At 42.3% G+C, this 23287-nt stretch overlaps 1 protein-coding gene across 7 annotated transcripts in view; it reads right to left on the bottom strand.

The window, feature by feature from the left end:
- CYRIB (CYFIP related Rac1 interactor B) overlaps positions 1-23287 on the bottom strand; it is a 261661-nt gene that overhangs the window by 43663 nt on the left and 194711 nt on the right. For 3 of the 7 annotated variants that reach the window (XM_089677502.1, XM_089677501.1, XM_089677499.1), the window contains exon 4: positions 16207-16294. In XM_089677502.1, coding sequence (XP_089533628.1) covers positions 16207-16279 — 73 coding nt within the window. In that variant the 5' untranslated portion in view covers positions 16280-16294. Of the gene's footprint in view, positions 1-13920; positions 14004-16206; positions 16295-23287 lie in introns of all 7 variants that reach the window. The other 4 variants (XM_089677498.1, XM_089677497.1, XM_089677496.1 and 1 more) reach the window with 2 other exon arrangements.

Raw genomic sequence — 23287 nt, 5'->3', positions numbered from 1 at the left:
CTTCCCGCAGCATGCTGGGACATGTCACATCTCCCAGGAGTCTGCAGCACCATACCCAAAGTGAGAGCGAGCTTGTGCATGTGCAATGGGGAGAAAGCAGAGTATTCCTCAAGAAACCACAGCCAGGCCCAAAATCCAAGATGCAGTGGTGTGAATCCGCAGTGGTGAGAACCACTGGTTGCAGGAAGACAGTGCAGAAACCCCAAGCTCTGGTAGGTACCTGATTTTTAAAAGTCAGCAGCTATAGTATTTGTAGCTGCTGAAAAAAAAACAAAAACAAACTTAGGTTTCTCCTTAAGGACTCTGATTTGATCAGAAGAGGATCTAAGCAGAGCAGGCGGATGACAGGTCCGTGGCCATGCAGAGAATACGGACAGAGCCTGTTCTGCTGGTGGCCAATAGTAACTGGACTGTCTGTTTACACCTGACTAACCTCTGATCTGTTCCACCTACACAAAAGGTGAAGGACCCCTTCAGTTTCTTTTAATGGACCGGACAGAAGGCAGGCGCACGTAAACAGTCCGTTTACACACGCCAGTCCGAAGGGATAAATGGACCATCCGATCGCGACCACCTGAAAAACTGAAAAGGTGGACCTGATCAGGTCGACCATGTGAAAGGGACCTATGTGCCATTTCAGCCCCCCTTTTTTTTTTAGCTTTCAATAGTGTGGGGAAGAATTAGACACCCTGTTGGGTTTCTACTGCTGTCCAGAGCTCCATTGGAGAGATTTCCCCTCATTTTCCTGATACTGTGATGGTTTCAGCAGACAGGAATTGAGGAAAAAAAAAAAAAAGCATCACATTTTTATCTTTAGAGCCTCTGTTGGCTTTATAATAATGTCTGTGTCCCTGTTGTCAAATTCCATCCAAAAGCATGGTGAGTGGAATTCAGAAAAAAAAAAAGAATAGGTAAGAGTCATCATTTCTGTCTTATTTGTTCTTATTTGTCTGTATCCCCATTGGAATGACTTCCCTTTACTTCAGGTCAATGTGACACCAAGATAAAAAATGTCATCAAGACCGGAACAAAAAGTAATAAACTATAAGATATTCTAACCTTCCCCACTCTACTAAATACATGTGCTTTTGTTGCAAACTCTGTCCCCACAGGAGAGATATCCTAACATCATTGCCATCTCTGTCCCCAAAAGAGAGATCTCTCAAGACTTGCTGTATATGTCCCAAGCAAAAAAGTGAGGGCAAATTTCCCCTCCGGGAGACAGTCTCTCACTCTTCCTGTTTATATACATAAAGTTTTGGTTGGATTTTTTGTTTTTTACCTATGCTAACAGAAACAAGGTTTAAACACTCGACACAACTAACTCACTAAGACTAGTTCTACTACCAAACAATTCCATATCAGTGGTCATATTCTAACCTGAGCTCCTCAAATGTATTTTTGGAGGATATGCTTTGCTTTGTTCAATTGCAAATGTTCCTTAAAGCTCCCGTTCTTCGATACTTCTAAAACCACTTAGGCTCCTTTCACACTATGGTTTTTCAATTAGTGTGATTCTGCCTGCAATTTGAAAAACCGCTGTAAAAAAGTGTGAAAACACGTGTTCGCGAATTCAGGTGGCGGGGTGTTTTTGCTGAGATCGCGGTGCATTTTTCCGCTCCGCGATCGGGCAAACAAAATCACAGGATGCTCGATGCCCAAAAAAAGTTTCCGCGTGTTTACAGCGTGTTTTCAAATTCAGAGATTCTGCCTGTGATTTGAAGAACCCTAGGGTGAATGGAGTCTTAGACTAACACAAACCGTAGTATTAGGGTGGCACCTATAAGCAAGATTACCTGTTGGCTTCTAATATCTCTCAAAAGACGACAATAGGGGGTGATTTCCTTGTAATTGTCTCCCCTCCCCACAAGGCCATAACAAAGACTTTCTGCTTCTTTTTTTTTTCTCTTTACTGAACATTATGCCAGACCATTAGGGAGTATGACACCTTCAATTGGCTTGGTGAAGTCTGTGGTGACAAGCCACACTGGGAATTATGGAAAGAACAAATCTAGACTGGGGACCCTGAGAGATCAGAGAAACCAGCAAGTAGTACCTTAACTTACCAGTAATCCTCCAAGTAGAACTTTTAGTTCTAGGCTAATACTAATCAATCATTTTCATCTGGCAGTCTATGGAGTTGCATAAATTAATTCTGCTTGATTTGCAGATAAATTAGTTCAAATGAAATAGATGTATGAATCAAAATGTAGGCGATTGCTCCAGACACTGCAAATCTTACCCACTTGGGCCTAAAATATAACTTTCATTGCAAGATATTACTAAAATATTGCCATAAATCTTAATATTTTTTACGTGGCTGAATACTAACAGCGAGAGAATAGCTGTATCTAGAGGAGACTATCCTCACCTACTGCTTGAATACGTCTCATTCTCTAATCTGAGCTTGCCATTCTCAGAATCCAGGATTGTACCCTATACTGAGATCACTCCGAATCATTGGGGAAGATTTACTAAAACTGGTGCACTCAGAATCTGGTGCAGCTGTGCAAAGAAACCAATCAGCTTCCAGGTTTTATTGTCGAAGCTTAAATGAACAAGCTGAAGTTAGAAGCTGATTGGCTACCATGCACAGCTGCACCAGATTCTGAGTGCTCCACTTTTAGTAAATCTCTACAATAATCTAGTAGCCGATTAAGCTTATTGCTTTCCCCCAAAAAACTACACAATATAACATGGGGCTCAAAAACTCTCCAACATAACCATTTTCATAGAGGCATATTTGTTACCCATTTGATATTTTGTCACACAATCCACCCATGACAAAGGCTCAGCTTTTGAGGCAAAATATGCTAGGGGTTATGTTTCACATGACTCACATATGCCTTTAAGTGTTCTTTGTATTTTGTCTCTTCTCCTCCCAGGGGCGGGCTGACCATTTGGAAACTTGGGTACTGCCCGAGGGCCCGGGTCAGTAGGGGGCCCCATGAGATGCCCCTAGTAACTTTTTCATAGGCTTTTTTGAGTTTGGGCAAGGACACGGGCCCCATGATCCCCTATTGCTTTGGGGCCCCATGAGTTATCAGTCCACCCCTGGCTCCTTCCTTTCCTCTGGTTAGTTCATGCTGTATAGATAGCCCTCCCCCTTTCCCAGTAAGGCATTGCAGCTCTAGCTTCATGTCATGAAGCAGATCACATTATGATCTTTTTGCCTATCCGATGTTCATTGTTGTACGATTCTCTCAGTTTATGGAATAAATTTCACAAGATCTATAAGGTGTCATCTGATCGAGTCACTGCCTGTGTTATTCAACTAAGATTGGAGTTATCGCTATCTCATCACAACTAAGTTACAGAGATCACACTTTCAATGCTTAGATTGGAGAGACAGAACACTGGGTTTCTGGGTTATCTTGGCACTTTAATGTTGTTATAGTTTTTCGGGTGAAGAAATCAGTGTATTCATTTACTATATTATGAAAGTCAGAGTGTGCTCATTATAGGGTACAATACCACATTTTGATACAAGATTCTGGAAACAGCGTGAACTTAGATTACAGAAGACTTGTAATCAAGTAGTCGGCGATGATAGTGTGCTCCAGCTCTTGCGCTCCCTGTTAGTATCCAGCCACGTAAAAAAATCTTTTAACATTCTTGTTGTTTGTACAATGTGAATCGTTACTGTCAAGCTAATATGCATTACTCATTGAATTTCATTTTAATTACCTTTCTTGTCTCTAATGACTTATGGATACACTCTGCAACTTTTCCATATGTTGACTACTTTATATATTTGTACAGGTTAAGCCATGTATCCTACAAAATTGAAATAAAAACTTACTGCAAGTGAGAAATATTTTAAAGATTTCTGATAATATTGTAGTTAAATCTTGCAACGAACGTTATATTTTTGGCCCAAGTCGGAAAGTTGTGCGGTGATTTGAGCACATCACCTACATTTTGGCTCATACTGTTACATTCCCACACGGCTATTTCAGGATTGATTATTGAGAATCAGGCATTTGTATTTAGACACAAAGTATTTACCTAGGTATATATACACAACACTGCACGGTATGTAGCAACCAACATTGCTTAAATGTACTTAATAAAAGTCAATCACTAAACACAGTGAGTAATGAAATGACATATGAATGAGACTACAATTAATGAAACAGGTTGACTTTACTCCATATCTTTAAAAAAACAACCCACACGACACTTGCAGTGGACTAACCCCAATAACCCCATCAATTGAAAGAATAATTGTAGGTCCTTTGTGTTCATGGGAAATAAAAACAGAGAGGACAGGCCTAGAGGCTCAGAAAAGCACTGGCTTGGAGGAATTTTGAAAGCTGCAGAAGACTGCTATGGAAAATGAGAAAAGGCAGTAAGATGGTACAGGAAGTCACCACTAGAAACAAAGCACACTGCATGCAAAAAACAACAGATTACAATATGTGGCAGAATTTTAAACTAATCTTTGTATCAAGACTTGTACACTTTGTCTATTACGATGTACGGACAAGAATTGGTCATGTAGATCGCACATTATAAAACAAGAGTGAATATTCCTTATGGCCGTTTTTCAATTTTGGACCCCAAACAACCTGAAGGGATTTTATTCCAGGATTTCTGATAGTTATAGTGAAAAACACAGGTTCATTTACAGGGACAAATTAAAGGAAACTGAAAATCTGATTCGGTGTGGGTCCTGAGTACTGGAGTAAATAAAAACAAAACAAAAACCATGCAGAATACAGTACCAGGTCAAGTTATTTAAGACCAAAATCCTAAATAGAGTAGGTACTTTAGCGACTGGGTATTGGTTATGCTGTCACGTGATCACTAGGACCAAATAAGAATCACTTTGATTCATCCCAGAAGCCCCAAGGAAAGAAGGGAAAGAACAATAAAGCTTTCAATTTCCTGGACCGCTGGGCTGGCTGAGTGGGCAATAACAACTAATCACCCACAGAGGTAATTGCGACAGGGACAAGGGATAGGGGAGGGAGAAGGGTGGTGCTTTTTGGAAAAGTTGAACTTACGCTTTAATGGAATTGGCTAGCCATGAAATGTGGAAAAGGTTGAAGGTCACAAAGATACATTTTTAGGAGACAGGTAAGCTATTCTTGAATCTTTACCTATTTCTTTAACATGCAAGTCTGCAGGGTAAAATATAAGCTATTATCTTTGCTTTCTGCATAGAACACACATTCCTCAACAACTTCCAAACAATAACTGGGATGGATAAAAGGTAAGTACCAGTGTACAAATTTTTAAACTCAAAATTCTAAACCAGAATATCAAAATAATTAACTGCATAATGCGAAGAGTTTTACCCTTTACCTGCCCCCCTCAGACATTGTTGTTCTCCCACAACACATTGTGCTCTGTCAATGGCCATGGAGATCCTGTCATTTAATTGCCCCACTCTGTGAATGAAGGTGGAACAGTTGAATGAAAAAATCTCCACTGTCCATATGCAGAACATGATGCAATGTGGGAGAATGGCAGTACGAGGTCACTTACCCCCAGGTTCACATCTCTGCGGTCGTGCAAGCCACGTTTTACACGGGCACGAGAGCACATTCATTTGAATGGACTCCCGTGCCACGCAGGGAAGAAGTCCCTGCACTCCTTTGGAAAACGCAGCCCACACGGAAACCTCTGTTCCCAGTATGGTTGAGTTTTCCAGTGCGGGCGGCGTGCCATTAGAACTAATAGCACCTGCCCACGGGTCCACAATTCTCTATGCAGGTGGTGCGGCTGCACGGATTTTCGTGCGAATCCGCAGCGGCACCAACCGCACAGATGTGAACCTAGGGAGAATGGCAGAGAAGGCAGAAGGGGGGGAGAGGGGTACAGCTCTTCACACTAGCAGCGCCAGAAGACAGCTGCTCAGAGAAGTATCTTGAGTTGCAGTATCTAGCATTAGATCAAAATTTAAAGGTTTGTCTACACAACCTACTAAGCAAAAAGCAGGGAAAACTATTTGTTTCAATATTTAAGTCTTGATACAGACCAGTCTAAAAAAAAAAAAAGTTACCAAAAGTGAAACATACAAAAATTGCCAAAGACAAGAAGCCAAAAACATTAAATGAATAAGCTTTGAAAAATCCCACAAGAAAGTTAAGGAATGAAGGACACAACATTTTCATTATAAAAAAACATTGATATGAATAAAACATAGAAAGAGCTTCCCAGATTTTTACAAACTGACACAAAAGAAAAAAAAGTTTATAGCAAGGAACCAACATTGTCCAATATGAAATACACCATGCCTATCTTTTTATGTGAACTTTTGGAAGTTAGTTTCAAATATCATTAACCAGAAGATCTGGCTAGTTTAATTAAAGAAATTCAAAGAGCAAGGTAACTAAATTCTACTAAAATAAAAAAAAAAAAAATGTAATTTTATTAAAGTCTGTTTTCTTAACTTTAAAAAGTCCCTTCAATTGCTCTCAGACTCCTCCAAATCAAATTTTTCAGCTACTGTGATCTGACTTGCTGTTAGAGGGTGACTACATTCGTTCGCCATGATCCCACTGTATGTAAAAACATAGCCACCTCTCTTGCCCGCTCCTTAGATGGACTATGGCTGCGGTGAACATGCACCGCTCGTCTCAAAAATAATAGAAATGAGTAAAGGAGCAGTTCAGGAGCTCACGGAGGATATTAATGGGAGCCGAAAAACACAGTAAAAAACTGTTTAATGAAGAATAGGCTGCAGGGCCATTAAGTGGGTAATAAACTCTGCTTTAAAACTTGTCCTTACAGGGAAGTGTATAATAAACCTTACCTATAGGTACAGTGAATGTCTCCTCAACTTGCACCTTAAGGAGACATTCACAACTTCGGCAGCCAGTGAAACCACCGGCAGGGGCGCAATGTGCTGTGTATTGAGGACCCATTGAGTGTGCCATCAGTTCATAGCACTGTGCCGCAATCATGGCTCATCGTAGCTCGGTCATTCAAACTTGCAGAGGGGGACGGTTTTTTTTTTTCTAGGAAGATTTTACTTCCGCTTTAAGTAGTGGATGTGTATGGAATATTTTTTAATAATATGTATATTGTTTAGTGTCAATTTCACTCATGCTAAATAATAGGAATCTGAGCTCTCTCCAGCCGCCTTAGCTTCGGCCTTGTGTATTCCATCAAGCATCTTGGGGAACTCTTATGAGGAGAACTTTCAGGCAAAGCTAATTGGCTGGTACTGGCAAAATGTCACTGCTCTGGGGTCTCCTGGTGTATATTATATGACCAGAGCATTGACAAATTAAGAAATAGCCATCACTCCAAGGTACAAATGGAAGGATATCTCAAAACTGGGACATAATCTGGTGCAGCTGTGCATGGCAACCAATCAGTGGGCAGCACAGTGCTTAAGTGGTTAGCACTTCTGCCTGGCAGTACTAGGGTCGTTGGTGTGAATCCCAACCGTGGCACCACCTGCCTGGAGTTTGTATGTTCTCCCTGTGCCTGCGTGGGTTTCCTCCAGGTACTCCGGTTTCCTCTCACACTCCAAAAGACATGCTGGTAGGTGAATTGGCTTCTGTCTAAATTGTCCCTAGTATGTGTATGTATGAATGTGAGTTAGGGACCTTAGATTGTACACCCCTTGAGGGTTAGGGACTGATGTGAATGTACAATATATATGTAAAGTGCTGCGTACATTGACGGCACTATATAAGTACCTGTAATAAATAATCAGTTTCTATCTTCAGTTAAGCTTTGAAAATAAAAGCTAGAAGCTGATTGGTTGCCATGCACAGCTGTTCCAGATTTTTTCTGCTTCGGTTTTAGCAAAATCTCCTCACAATATTTACCAACAAATCACATGGGACCGATGCAACGTGAGATGGCCTTTTACGATGTTTCTTCAATACTGGGTGCTGTCATTTTCTTTTTACGTAGACTGAGGTACAATCGCTCCATGCTAGTTATTTATTGTGTAAGTAAGCTTCCAACTGTGAAATCAGTCTGTATATGCAGTAAAACATGCTTGTTATATTCAACGTGGAACCTAAGGCGTTAATCCCCTGCACTGTGTAAAAAGGCTGTTTGATCCTATCTTCTCTGATCTCCCCCTTCTCCTGTCTCCAATCCATCTGCCATAGTTAGAGCAGCAGTGGGAAGTCTGCACATGTTCTGTTTGGTGTGTATTGCGAAAGGGTTTTTTGAGTTTTTCTGTGAGGGCTCATATTTTCAGCCAATCAGCGCTGTCCAAACAGAGGGTCAGGGGTTATGCAGCCTCACAGGACAGTCAGGGGAGAATGAAAACTCCTCCTACAAGATCAACCAGAGCTCGGCTGGACACTGATAGAAGTCACAAGACTGCTATATACTGCTGATGACAAAAGGTATTTAGTAGTTTATATTTACTAAAATGTTCTGTGTAAGACCGGATATAGTGAATGCAGGTTCCGGGGTTTAGTAACACTTTAAGGTGTTCATTAAGCGAATAATGTGTGGTAAGAGATACATAAAGCTCAACTCCAGCTTTCTGTCACTTTAAAATAGTTTGCTTGGACCAATTTGGTCCAAATGAACTACTACCTTCACTGACAGATGCATCAGTTTTGAGGGCTGTATAAACTGTGTGTAGCATCAACTACATGGAGTATAGAGTGCTGTGTTCTGGCAGAGAGGCAGGGACTTCCCGTTCCATTCCTAGAACATAATTGCTCAGCAATCCATTGAAAACTTTGTATTTTCTGAATGAATTGAATCTAAAGGTGTTCCCTCACTTTGAAGAAATTTTCTCTCATTTCCTGTTCTGTCTACAGTACATTGTGATGGGGGACAATAGATAGAAAAAAAAAATGACAGAGGTTTTCACTATTCTCTACTTCACCCAAAATTAAAAGAAAAGTTCTGGGTTTTATTATGAAAAACCACTACCTGAGATCTGTAAAAAGCAGGGAAGCTCTAAATGTAAAAAAACACAAATTATAGCAACAAAATCAATAAAACTATTCAATAGTGATCAATAAAACAGTTTGATTATTGCTCCAATAAATGAATGTGCAAAGAAAAAACTGCTAAAACTGCACTCTGCATTCTTTACAAGCAACACAGACTGTAGACAAGGAAACTAATGTAGAACATACATGACTCTTCACCTGTAGTAATAGAACAATGAAAATCTTCCACTGAGATCAGTTTAGGGACAGTTTTTACATTTAAATGCACACAAGTTTATGCATCAGAGAAATCTGTGACTATATTCGCGGCTATAGGAAATTTAAATGACTTGGGTATTCCTATCTGTAGCAAGAACTACATACTGCAAGGGGTTGGTATCTAACAAAAGAACATACATTCCATTGCTGTAAATTGCTTCCAGCGGAGTTCCTGTTTCTTCCTGCTGGAGGCCACCATTTTGTTGAAGCCCAGAGCAGTCACTTCCAGTCACTGAGAACTCCTCCCCCACCCCCCTCTTTGGTCTCAAAAACTGTATGTCACTTTCTGAAATTAAAATATGTGCATTTCCAGCCTTGATTTTATGTCTTGGCTCAACTATAGGGGAAGGTTGACAGAAATTTAGAGCTTGGTCACATAGTGCTGCCACTAAGAAAGGAGACAGAATCAGGGAGATCTGAGCCTCATCGCGATCCAGCGATGTGAATGACAGCCTCGGCTGTCCTGGGCCTCTTCATTGGCTGAGAAAGCAAATGCGAGCCGTTTGTTCACGCTGCTGTCAATCACAGCCAGTCAGCCAATAAGGAGAGAGGGGAGGATGGGGGGGGGGAAGCCGTGACTCCATGTGTGAATGGACATATGGAGCAGCAGGTGCCCCCATAGCAAGCTGCTTGCTGTGGGGGTACTCAACAGACAGGAGGAGCCAGGAGAGCCTACAGGAAACCCGAGAAGAGGAGGATCCGGGCTGCTCTGTGCAAAACCACCGCACACAGCAGGTAAGTATAAACAGGTTTGTTATTTTAAAAAAAATTAACCTTTAGAATTGCTTTAAAAGGTGAAGTGTGCGAATGCATAAAAAACAAAGATGTACTCATTTGCAAGCAGCTGCCCTCAAGAACTAAAAGATCACATGACCGCTGATCAATCAATTCTTAGTCTTCCTGGAGCAGATTGCAATAACTGTCAGTCACCGGCTCTCTTTTCTCCCCCTCCAGCACTCACTGGAGCATCGGGCTGGGGAGGGGGCAGGAGTGGTTGAAGAAGTCTGAGCCAGCTGCTGATCAGACACCTGAGTGGATCCCAACATAAGCTTTAGCACAGGGCTTAAAATTTCAAGTCCTGAGCTACTAGCCAGGCCTTAAGAGTTACTCGCCACCAACACGTACACACAAACAGAGACACCTGTACACACACACAGACATGTACATACACACACAGAGAGACACCTGTACACACACACAGACATGTACATACACACACACACACACACACACACACACACACACACACAGAGAGACACCTGTACACACACACAGACATGTACATACACACACACACACACACAGAGAGACACCTGTACACACACACAGACATGTACATACACACACACACACAGAGAGACACCTGTACACACACACAGACATGTACATACACACACACACAAACAGAGACACCTGTACACACACACAGACATGTACATACACACACACACACACACACACACAGAGACACCTGTACACACACACAGACATGTACATACACACACACACACACACACACACAAACAGAGACACCTGTACACACACACAGACATGTACATACACATACACACAGAGACACCTGTACACACACACAGACATGTACATACACATACACACACACACACATACACACAAACAGAGACACCTGTACACACACACAGACATGTACATACACACACACAAACAGAGACACCTGTACACACACACACAGACATGTACATACACACACATACACACAGAAACACGTACATACACACACACACATACACACAGAAACATGTACACACATGCACAGAGACACATGTATACACACACACACACACACACATACAGACACAAGTATACACACACAGGCAGGTACAGACACGCATACACACAGATACATGTACATACACAGAAATACACAGACACATGTACAGATACACACAGACACATGTACATACATACACAGACATGTACATACATACACAGACATGTACACACAGACACATGTAAGTACATACACACAAATACATAGATGTACATGCACACACACAGACACATGTACACACACATATATGTACATACACGCAGACACATGTACATGCATACACTGACACACACACAAATAACTCCTCCCCCCCCCATAAAAAGCTGCAGTACCTTGTTGTTCACTCACAGAGCCGGGTACTGCACTCTAGGGGGAGGCAGAGAGCACAGCACACACTCCTTCCTTTGCTTTCACTGCGCTCAGCTATTGAGCAGTCTGACGGCTCCCAGTGCCAATGACAGATTCGGTCTGAGCTCCGAGCCTGCTCAGCAAGACGGCCCTGGGGGGGACACTCGCCCCCACCATAATTTCCACTCATCATTGGTGAGCGGAAATTTCAAGCCCTGCTTTAGCCCACTATGAGCTGATTCTGGATCAAAGCAGAGCATAAATAAGTGCCCTCCTGTGACCCAGAAGAGAAGTATGACTAAAAAATACTTGGCCATACTTCTGTTTTAGGGATTTTTTTTTTAGCCTGTAGAAGTTTACAGGCATATTAGAAGAGATGCATTTAGAAACTGGAATAAAAAAAAAAATCACCACCAAAGCACTCTTTAGAAAGGCTTTTGGACAGAAAAAATGCTGGATGTGACTAAATGGATGCAAACGCACCTAAGCACTAGACGCGTTTATCGTTTGAGCATTCATTCCAATGGGCAGAATAAATTATTATTCTGGCCAATGAAATACATAAATGCTCAAAAGCCCATCGTGCCTAAATGCGTGTGCAAATCGAGGCCTTGGAAGCATTATTTAAGCAGCTTTTCTCCTGCCAGGAGAAAAGGTGTTCGAGGGAGCTAAGAAAACACAGTGTGAATGAGGCATTAAAGTGGTTCTAAAGGCTGAATGTTTTCTTAATGTGTCACTAAACCCACAACAGTAAAATCAGTCTGTATATGCAGTAAAGCATGCTTGTTATACTCACTGTGGAACCTAAGGGGTTAATCCTCTGCATTGTGTAATAATGCTGTCTGATCCTGACTTCTCTAATCCTCCCCTTCTTCCAGTGTCCCCCTCTTATCTCCTACCAAGACATATTGTGTGAAGACACTAAGCACATGCTCAATTTGGTGTGTATTGCTAGAGAGGTTTTTTTTTTTCCTTGGGAGAGTGATCAGCACAGGGCCAGTCAACACTGTCCAGACAGAGGTCAGGGGCTCTGCATCCTTCTAGCGCAGAAAGAATATTCCTCCTACAAATTTTACCCACTGCTCTGCTGAACACTGACAGAAGTCACAAGACTGCTCTAACTGCTGATGGGAAAAGGTATTTAGCAGTTAATATTTACTAAAATAATTGTATTTCCATGTTCTGTATCCTGGGTTTCTTGCATTCTATGTATGAAGGTAAAAATACCTTCAGTGCGCAGCTTCCCCCTAAGCCATCCCCACTGGCTTCCACTGCTGTCACTCGCAGCCTGTGAGGAAAGAGCGGGGGGCATGGCTGAGCCACGTTCTGCGGTGTCTTATAGACCCATAGAGCGGGGCTTGAGAGCAAGCACGCACCAGTGCTCCACTGCAAGCAGCTTTCTATGGGGGCACTGCTGGGGAGGAAAGGAGCCAAAGCGCCAGCAGGGAACCTAAGAAGAGGAGGATCAGCGTTGCTCTGTGTAAAACCATTGCACAGAGCAGATGAGTATAATGTGTTTACTATTTTTAAAAAATAGAAGCTATGTAACAATTGCTTGAAAGCTGCATGTAAACAAATAGGAATACATCATATGCCCCAAAATATGGATGAAAGATAAACTGAACTGTGTGGGCAGGTCTGGCTGCATGAAAGCTTTCATGCTGACTCCTACTATGATCAGAAATCCATTAGGAAGATGCAATATACATTTACCCTTGGAGATTGTTGATGGTAATAAGTCTAAGAAAATCTATCCGAAGCCAAGAGTTTCATCAATTCAAAAAAGACATTACAGTTCTGGGTGGGCACTAGAAAGGACCGATTCACCTGTGACCTACAGATGACTCTATATCGGCTGTTACCAAATGCTTCAGTTATGGGTAGAAGCTGAACTCTTAATTCCCAACCAGTTTTCCCATAATTCGAGGAGACTCCAGGCTATAACAAGACTAAGTTCCAAGCTCTGACCACCTGCTGCATCTATTACAAGGCAACTATTGGTTTTCTCTATTTACTTATCACAAAAAATTCTAAGAGCACTGACGTACCCTCGCTTAGTTATCAAACTACTAGGTGGGAAGCAGATTCAGAAACTCCATAACAAAACATTGACAACCGGAGCTGTCTCAAAATATAGAAAGTTGGTGATTGGTTTCACAGGTCTCAGCACAAAATTATATACTTTTTTTAAATACAGGCTCCTGTAGGGAATTCGTTTCTGCTACTACTTGTCCTAGTGATGGTGCCCATCGATGTAGGAAGAATCTCTCCAATGATGACACATACCGCTATAAATCACCTTTTTTGCCAGTAGAGTAGGAAAGGTTTAGAACCTATTCCAGGCTTTTGTTGATGGGTTCCCATTGGGAAGATCCACCTTAATTCCTGTTCCAAGGACAGTACCCCATGGGAACCCTTTCCATACAATCCAAAACGAAGAAAAGTTATGACTGCAGTTACACTCCGAGGAGTGGGAAAACCTGATTCCAACAGTGGAAGATTTCAAAGTTCTGGTTAAAAGGACAGACACAATGCAGACAGACAGGGAGTGCAAAAAGCAAACGCAGTCTACGGCAGGCAGAGAGAAAAAAAAGATATATAAAATCATATTCTCACTTTCAAAATCAAGGAAAAAATTTGGCCCTTGCTCAAGATCTGTGCATGTCAAAACTTTAAGTAGGTTCCCCATGTTAAGACACCTGTTAAGACAAGAACGAGAAAAAAAAAGATAAAGCATGGATGAGACAAGAACACCCTATATACAGAAGGGAAAAAATAAGTATGAATGTTGAAAGTTTGGAGCACGGTGGCCACAGAACCAGAGGAACATATAGATGTTAGACCTTGCCACCAAGATTTCCACCAGTTTTCTTGTGAACCTTTTGCCAGTGATGCTGTACAGTGCGTGCAAAACATCGCAGAACTCAACTACATAGCTAAAAATGTATTTCAAATGCTTAGCTTGGTAAGAGGACTCAAAGGTTTATGGATATTCTCACACTGAATTTAAGTTTTCTCTTTATGGTCAAGGACAAAGATGGTTTCAGAAGCCACCTCCTACATCAAACCCATATAAGCAAAAAAAAAAAAAAAAACCCCTCCCTACCCCGCTCCAACTTATAGAACGTTTTCTCTTATACCCAACGGCTCACACTGGATAAATGACACGGTGAAACACTGGCTATCTGTTCATATACCCCTGACCAATTGGTGGGGTTTTATCTCTTACTCCCTCATCTAAGTATGTATATATTCTATTGTGATCCGTACTGATATTTGTATTGTGTTAAAATCTTTCAATAAAAAACATTTGAAATAAAAAAAAAAAAAAAAAGTAGGATCCTTGTTTTATGTCTAGTCAGCAGATCAAACCTAGCCACAGGCAACACAGCTTTACCTAGTGATGCAACTGAGTAGAGTGAACAGACACCTGATATAATTCCCTGAGGTGGTGAGCAGTTGGTGCACTGGCTAAGGCCCCTTTCACACTGATGGTTCGATCGGGTCCACCTGTCAGTTTTTCAGGGGGACCCGATCAGACCATCCATAGCTCTCTATGGAACAGAAGGTGTCAGTGGACATGTGTCCACTGACAACCGCCGGCATCCAATACGATCCTGTACGCTAAAAACTATCTGGCGGATCGGATGACAGTCGGGTGGAAACGGACAGGTGCCCTGTTTCCATCCAACTGCCCCATAGAACACAGTGGGTTGTGCCTGTGTCCGCTCTGCAGCAGCAGAGCAGACACAGACCTGTCACCCACTTGCTCAGCGGGGATCAGCGGAGAGATCTGAAAGGACCTAGATCAGTGGTTCTCAACCTTCCTAATGCCGTGACCCTTTAATACAGTTCCTCATGTTGTGGTGACCCCCAACCATAAAATTATTTACCCAGTAATTATAATTCATGAGTGTCGTTTTACCTCCAATACTGCTGCTTTCAACACAGTAGCTGCTTTCAACACAGTAGCTGCTTTTAACAGAGTAGTTGCTTTCTACACAGTAGCTGCTCTTTACACATCGGAAATGTGTTTTCTGATGGTCTTAGGGGACCCCTGTGAAAGGGTCGTTCGACCCCCAAAGGGGTAGGTTGAGAACCACTGACCTAGAGTGTCCTCCTAGCAGTCTAGCAAACACAAGAGATGAAAAGCCGGCAGCTCAGTCTTCCACAGTAAATACATTAATCCAGGTGAACAATATGATGCAGGGCTTACGCGTTTCCGATATGACCTAGGCTACACGCTGAAATGCATACTGGTTTTATCGCTGCTACTCATAACTGTGTTCAGTGGCAGACAGGGAGCAACTCTGAACAGGCCACAGCAATTTTTCAGCCTCATTTCCTCTACAATGCCAATCTGGAACAAAATCTGTGGCAGTTGATTTCATTTTTGATTTTAATTTTTATAGACTTTCACAATATTTCCCCAATCAATGCCCTGTGCTATGGTGATGTCACAGGTTTGAAAGGAATCAGTGAGCAGTATTCACTTAAAGTTGGATTTAGTGCAGACAATTGCGTCTTGCATAATATATAGGACAGGTACACGTGTAGAGGTCTTACATGAAGAATACATTTTACCAATGTAGCTTCTGATTCTGCATGAAGCAGCACCACTGTGCAAACATCACTGGCAACGGAGAACTTCTTATTCAAGCTGAATAACTAATAAATATTTGTAAAAAAAAAGGTGGCTGATCACAAAGGACCCTAAACAAGACATGGAATCTGACAACACGTAGCCAGCCATGAATGCCCTTCTCTATGACACGATGATAAGCAATCCTACGGCTCTTTGTCATCCCGTCAACAGACGGTTCCTACTGCCGTTCGCTGTGATGGTGAGAATGGGTTACAGAAAACACACAGCAGCTGGGCCACGGCCTGTGAGAGACTTACTTTCAAAATCCAAGAAAAAATGTGCGGCATTGTGGTCTATGTCTCTGGTTAGCACCTTAATGAGATTACCCATGCCAGCCAGCCAAACCTAAAAATAAAAACGGCACAGTCATTCATTTCCAGTAAGTGAGGGCAGGTGGAAGCTGGGGTTCAGTTAGTGGTCTCTCTCGGTCTCTGGTGGCTTCCCATGTGTGAGAAGGAGGTTGGCAGCAGGCGTCTGCAGATCTGCTCTCAGGAAGAAAATCAGGTTATTACACAATACCACACTCAATGTAACTCATTCGAGAGAGGAACTGCAACATTCTGAATCCCTGTGTGCATGAAAACCAACATACAAAAGGGTCAGTTTGCCCAAAACTGATTGTGTTTTTAAGTTCATGTTATACAGGTGAATTATCCGGGCTCTTTTTTATCTTCAATTTATTTTATAAGAGGGTTATGGGAGTTGTCTTTTCTTTTCTTTTTTTTATTTCCTCTAATGGGGTTTTCAATATTCCTTCTGAAATTCTTGGTTCCGCCTCCTATACAATGTAAAGCCAGGAGAAATGTTGAACTCATATGCTGATTGTCAAGAAGGTGTGAATCACCTTCGACTGAAAAAAAAAAAAAAAGAAAATTAAACTTCTCACAACCCTTCTAAAAATTGAAATATCACTTTTGGTTGGACTGACCTGTTAAAGTTAAACTGCAGATTATAAATAAAATCATTTTTACAAACGACTGAAGGTTTTTACAACAGCGTGCTTCTCCCACCCCAGCCCCTCCAATACTTACCTGAGCCCAATCTCAATCCAGCGCTGTGCACGGGTGCAGTGGCTTTCTCCCTAAACATTGGCTCAGATACAACAGCTGGAGCCACTGGCTGTCACTGCTTTCAATCAGAGCCAGTGAGCAGGGAAGGGGGGCGGGGCTCAGGAGCAAGCAAGCATGCATGAGTGCCCCCATAGCAAGCGGTTTGCTATAGGGGCCCTCAGCAGAGGTTAGTGGCCAGGAGCGCTGGCGGGGGGAGTTGTGAAGAGGAGGATCAGGGTTGCTCTGTGCAAAATCATAGCAGTCTTTAATTTCACTTTAACACATGCTAATATGTGTTTAATACACAACAAAAGCCCATAGAAATAGGTTTAATTTTATTTTTAAGTACAAATGTAGTAAATGTTTTCTTACCCTGTCCCCCTGACCTACACTACCCACCCCCATATGTATACTTACAATAATCAGACAACTATGGCCTGCAGCAGGGGCGGACTTACAACTCATGGGGCCCCCAGGCAACAGGGGATCATGGGGCCCCTGTGTCCTTGCCCAAACTCAAAAAAGCCTATGAAAAAGGTACCAGGGGCATCTCATGGGGCCCCCCACTGACCCCGGGCCCTCGGGCAGTGCCCGAGTTTCCAAATGGTCAGTCCACCCCTGGCCTGCAGGTATTTACAGCAGCAGAACCCCAGAGACTTAAGTTAGCCATGCACTAGTAGATTTTCGAATGACGGCAAATTCTCAGTACATTCGATGACTTGATGAATGTCATTTGAAAGTACATAAAAATGTTTGCTTTTAATATTTGATTTGGAATGAACAGACTTTCCAGAAAGAATAAAATGGTGAGTGTTGCAATATTTTATGTCACAAGGTATTGTCTGGTGCTCGAATTATTGCTTTCGCTCTGACGTTTATGGCAATACTTGTGGTGTGATCATTGTTTACACACGGGACCAACGCGTGCGCTTGCCTTTGCATGTGAGCACAGGGTGGTGGAATGTGTTAAAAGAAAAATTTTTTTTTGCACTGTGTGAAGGTGGTCATCTTGGTAGAGGCAGGGCTTTGCTTCCTCATGTCAGCACCTCCACCAAGATAAAAAGCATACTAAACATAAAATAAAGTGCAGCGCTAAACATATATAGATAATGACATGTATTCAATCAGTTCGATCAATAAAAAGTCCTCCTCAATTAGGTGACAGAGATTAGGTGCTCAAGTATGCAGGTGACTTAGGTATTCAGGTGACTTGGTTCAGGTATCCGTGCACGAAAGTGATAAAGCAATGCGCACTCACCAGACCCGCATAAAATATGCGCCTTTGTGTATAAATGATCCAGATGTCATCCGATACTGGGTGGTCCTCCCTCAGCTGTGTATGAGGCTGATGATCCTCTCCACTTAGGGGTCCCCCTGGTGTTGGACATTAAAGGATCTGGTCTGGGTCCCTCCGGTGTATCCAGGAGCAGGTCTGCAAATTAGAGTGCTCCCCCTCCTTGCTGTTCCTTCACATGTGTGTTTCTCTGTGCTCACAGAATGAATGAATAGACTTTCCAGAAAGAATAAAATGGTGAGTGTTGCAATATTTTATGTCACAAGGTATTGTCTGGTGCTCGAATTATTGCTTTCGCTCTGACGTTTGTGGCAATACTTGTGGTGTGATCATTGTTTACACACGGGACCAACGCGTGCGCTTGCCTTTGCATGTGAGCACAGGGTGGTGGAATGTGTTAAAAGAAAAAATTTTTTTTGCACTGTGTGAAGGTGGTCATCTTGGTAGAGACAGGGCTTTGCTTCCTCATGTCAGCACCTCCACCAAGATAAAAAGCAAGATACATAATAGTGATATCACCAAACCTCATGAGACCAGCATTCAGAGGCAGTGGTACCTGAGATGTCACCCAGCTATGAGGCTGTGGGGACAGGAGTGCCTAAGCTATTTTATTTTCAGGAGAGATTCAAGACAAAATATATTTTTTCAGGCACAAATAACATTTCTAAAAGCTGTCTATAACAAAGCAACATATGAGCGGGGCAGCAGTGTCTAAATGGTTAGCACTTCCGCCTGGCAGTACTAGGGTCGTTGGTTTGAATCCCAGCCACGGCACCATCTGCCTGGAGTTTGCATGCTCTCCATGTCTGCGTGGGTTTCCTCCGGGTACTCTGGGTTCCTCCCACACTCCAAAGACATGCTGGTAGGTGAATTGGCTCCTGTCTAAATTGTCCCTAATATGTGTATGTATGAATGTGAGTTAGGGACCTTAGATTGTACACCCCTTGAGGGTTAGGGACTGATGTGAATGTACAATATATATGTAAAGTGCTGCGTAAATTGACGGCGCTATATAAGTACATGAAATAAATAATGAGCTTGGGTCCAATTTAAGAAACATGAGACTGCAAAGATTACAAAACCAAGTTTTCCATCACATGATCAGCACTGGAGGAAATCCAGAGTTGTATTTTCTCCAGGAAAGTTAAGTATTCCATTCATAGAAAACATGATTTCTACATGATAGAAAAAAATTACAGCAAAAAAAAAGTGGGTTCGAGTCTGCACGTATTTTTTTGTTAACTTTTTTGTTTGAGTATAAATCTATGTTTGTCCCTCGCATATTTGAAGCCATTTACTGCTGACTGGTTCAATGGAAGTTTATTCCAAGCATCAACTACCCCTTCAGTAAAATAATACTTTCTAAGATTAGTTTTGAACTTTCCTCCATTTAGTTTGAGGTCATGTTCCCGTGTTTTTGATTTTGGTTTCATTTTGAAAATACTGTCCCCCTGAACCTTATTCACCCCCTTGATGTATTTAAAGGTTTCAATCATGTCTCCCCCTTCCCTTCTCTCCTCCAGACTGTACATGTTATGTTCCTGAAATTGCTCTTGGTATGTTTTATCCCCCCAGACCTTTCACCATTTTTGTTACCTGTCTCTGGACTCGTTCTATCTTATTAATATCTCTTTGCAATTGAGGTCACCAGAACTGGACACAGTATTCTAAATGAGGTCTCATTAACCACTTGCCTACCGGGCACTTTTACCGCCTTCCTGCCCAGGCCAATTTTCAGCCTTTAGTGATCTCACACTTTGAATGGCAATTGTGTAGTCATGCGACACTGTACCCTGACACTGTACATGAAATTGTTTTTTTTTTTTTAACACAAATAGAGCTTTCTTGTGGTGGTATTTATTCGCCAGTGGATGTTTTATTTTTTGCACTATAAAAAAAATAAAGAGCAAAAAATTTGAAAAAAAAAAAGTTTCTCTTTGTTTCTATTGCAAAATTTAGCAAACAGGTAATTTTTCTCCTTCACTGATGTGCGTTGATGCACTGATAGGCAGCACCGATGGGCACTGATAAGGTGACACAGATGGGCTGCACTGATGGGCACCGATAAGGTGACACAGATAGGCTGCACTGATGGGCACCGATAAGGTGACACAGATAGGCAGCGCTGATGGGCTGCACTGATGGGCACCGATAAGCGGCACAGATAGGCAGCACTGATGGGCTGCACTGATGGGCATTGATGATGCACAGGTGATGCTGCACTGATATGCAATGATTGGAACTGACAGGCAGCACTGACTGGCAGCACTGCTGGGCGCTGTGACAGCATGAGGAAAGTTAAGCGGATAACCGGCAACTGTATTAACTCGGTGATCTGCTGTGTCATTGGACACAGCTGATCACATGGTAAAAGGCCGCTGTGATTGGCCTTTTACCTCATCACATGATCAGCTGTTTCCGTAGGACTCAGTGATCGCAGGGTGCGTGCCGATGGGGGCGCTTGTGTGGGTGCATTCTGAAAGGACGTCATATGACTGTTTGCTCATTATGCAATCATCTGAAATAAATACCCCCAAATTTTCCTCTGTAGTGCTGGCCAACACCGTACCCCCAATTTTGTATTCTGTCAAGGTTTGCTCACTCCTGTTAGACAACTGAGAGGAGCACTTTAGGTCTTCCTTTACACAAGCTAATATTCACTACATCAAACAGATTCAAGAATTTTTTAATTTTACTTTTGATAAATATATATGACGAACGCATTCTTCATGATGAGAGATAAAAGTGTCTCTGCATGTGAGAATTAAAGCACAAAAAGTAATAGAAAACTGATCCAGACTGGCTATTAGACCACAGAGGCAGCACCTGCTCCAAGATTTAGATCTGTAAATATTCCCAGTCCAGATATATTAGGACACCTGCAACGGGGGAACCACGATAACATCACACCAAGCAAAATGAGGCCATGTGGTTACCAAAAGAGGTTAAAAATACTAGAAATTATAAAAAATATCTCTAAAATACGTGTGCCCTTTTTCTTTCAAATATGTGTCAAAGCTGCCCACACTAAGCAAACTTTTCCCACAGTGTAGTTACACCAATGTGATCAATGTGTGTGTTCTATCTAGGTCTTATGCAAGAGTTTTAAAGTGGACTTGAACTAAAAAAAAAAAGTGAATATTTGCTACTTTATAGGAAACATCTGGAAAAGGTAATTTGTACCTTTTGTCCTTAATTCCTCCTGAAAACAGCAGTACACTTACTAGGCCTAGGCACTTCCATCTCTCACAATGCCAATGTGCAATGTGAGACCATCCAAGGCACTGCTGTCTCTGACTGCTGGGCTCACCAGATATAACGTGAGATTTGGTGATGTAATTAATGTGCTGCAGACTGTTCTCCATGGTGGAGGGGAAGCTGTACTGAGGACCCACAGTACAAGAATCTCCCCGTGTCTGCTTTATTTATTCTGTGGCTCTGTGCTTCCTCCACCTCTCAACCTGATTTTTGAATAGTGCTCTAAGTAATCAGAATCACTAGCCATCAGGGTGGCCTCTCTGACATGAAGAAGCAAAGCCCTGCTCCTTTACAAAGATGGTCACCTCCAGAGACACAGTACAGAACGTGTGGGAAAGATCAGTTATAGGAAGCCCACAGGCAATACTGGTCATTGCTGTGTTTGCCTTTTTATGGCACGTCTTTTACAGTACAGGTCTTCTTTAAAGTGAATTGTTTCTAAAATAAAAACCTCTTTCTTAAAATGATAGCTTCTTGGCTGATATGCTGACTCTATGGGTTAAAGGAGAAGCAGGGATCACAGAAGTGCACTTCATTCTACACTGTGACCAGTTTTCAGCTGACTAGAGCCGGCTATCAGCGGATGTCACAGAGCTGGTCCAGATTATGGAGAGATCCCTACTTTTATGTCAGGATGCACCCAGATGTCTGGACCAGCAGCTGGCTCAGCGAGTCACTGAGAGCCTGAGCCAGCCGCTCCCACCCCCTTCACAGCCCAGCACTCCAGTGAACACTGGAGGGGCAGAGCAGAGTTCGGGTGACTGACAGTCAATGGCTCTCTAGTCAGTGAAGACTGAGAAGTGATGCTGCATCTACCTGATTATACAGCAAGTGTTTTTTTTATTCCCAAACTTCTCTTTTAAATATCTTGATCTCCAACCAGTATGCAGAACAAGAAATTAAACCAGGCAGCTACCATTTGCAGAATAAGTCAGCTAGGGCTGCCTCCATATGTTTATTGGTATAGGGAAGTTTATTATAGATAGGACAACGCAGAGGCATCTTTAAACAAGCCATAAACGGTTAGAATCTCGGCCGTTTAAGCAAGGACCAGAAGATTTTTTTAAACATGTATGGGCAGGCTGAATGTACCCAAGTTGATCGAATTTTACATGCAATTATTGCTAGTGGCTATTACAGTTGCTAGCAGTAATCACTGTGTTCTAATGGCAGGGACGGCACCCCTCACCCGACCAGGAGAACACACAAGGGATTCCCCTATCAACACTGAATATGTTGATAGGAGAATCGAGCAATTCGCTCCATCTATGGCCGATTTTGGGAAATACTACCAACTCCCCAATCAAATGCCCTTTAGCTATGCTTTCTACTACCATTCTGCTTATCCCCATGAACAGGAGAGAACTGGTGGTCCGGTCAGTGCAAACTGTGCTGTCCAATGACAAGAAACTCACATTCCTAGATTGTAAGCTCGAAAGAGCAGGGCCCTCGATCCCCTCATGTTTTGCATTGTATTGTTATTGTTCTGTCACATGTTCTGTCCCCCTTTGTAATGTACAGCGCTGAGCGAACTATCGGCGCTTTATAAATACTGTATAATAATAATAACTAGAAAATCTACAATTTCTGGGGAAATTGTGTAAAGTGTTCTTGCAAGTAACCTTTACCAAGTAATGATGAAATGTAAGCAGTGCACATTGCAAGCCTGATAGTGATAAATGCATTTCAGCTTGTATTTTGGAGCTCACAGTTAGCCTCAATGACTCAGCTGCGTGT

The sequence above is a fragment of the Staurois parvus genome, unplaced genomic scaffold (assembly GCF_062004578.1).
Source record: "Staurois parvus isolate SC_StPar_1 unplaced genomic scaffold, SC_StPar_1.0 ptg000187l, whole genome shotgun sequence".
Taxonomy (NCBI): Eukaryota; Metazoa; Chordata; class Amphibia; order Anura; family Ranidae; genus Staurois; species Staurois parvus.
Note: the sequence above shows the minus strand (reverse complement) of the source record. Positions and strands in the feature narration are given on the sequence as shown.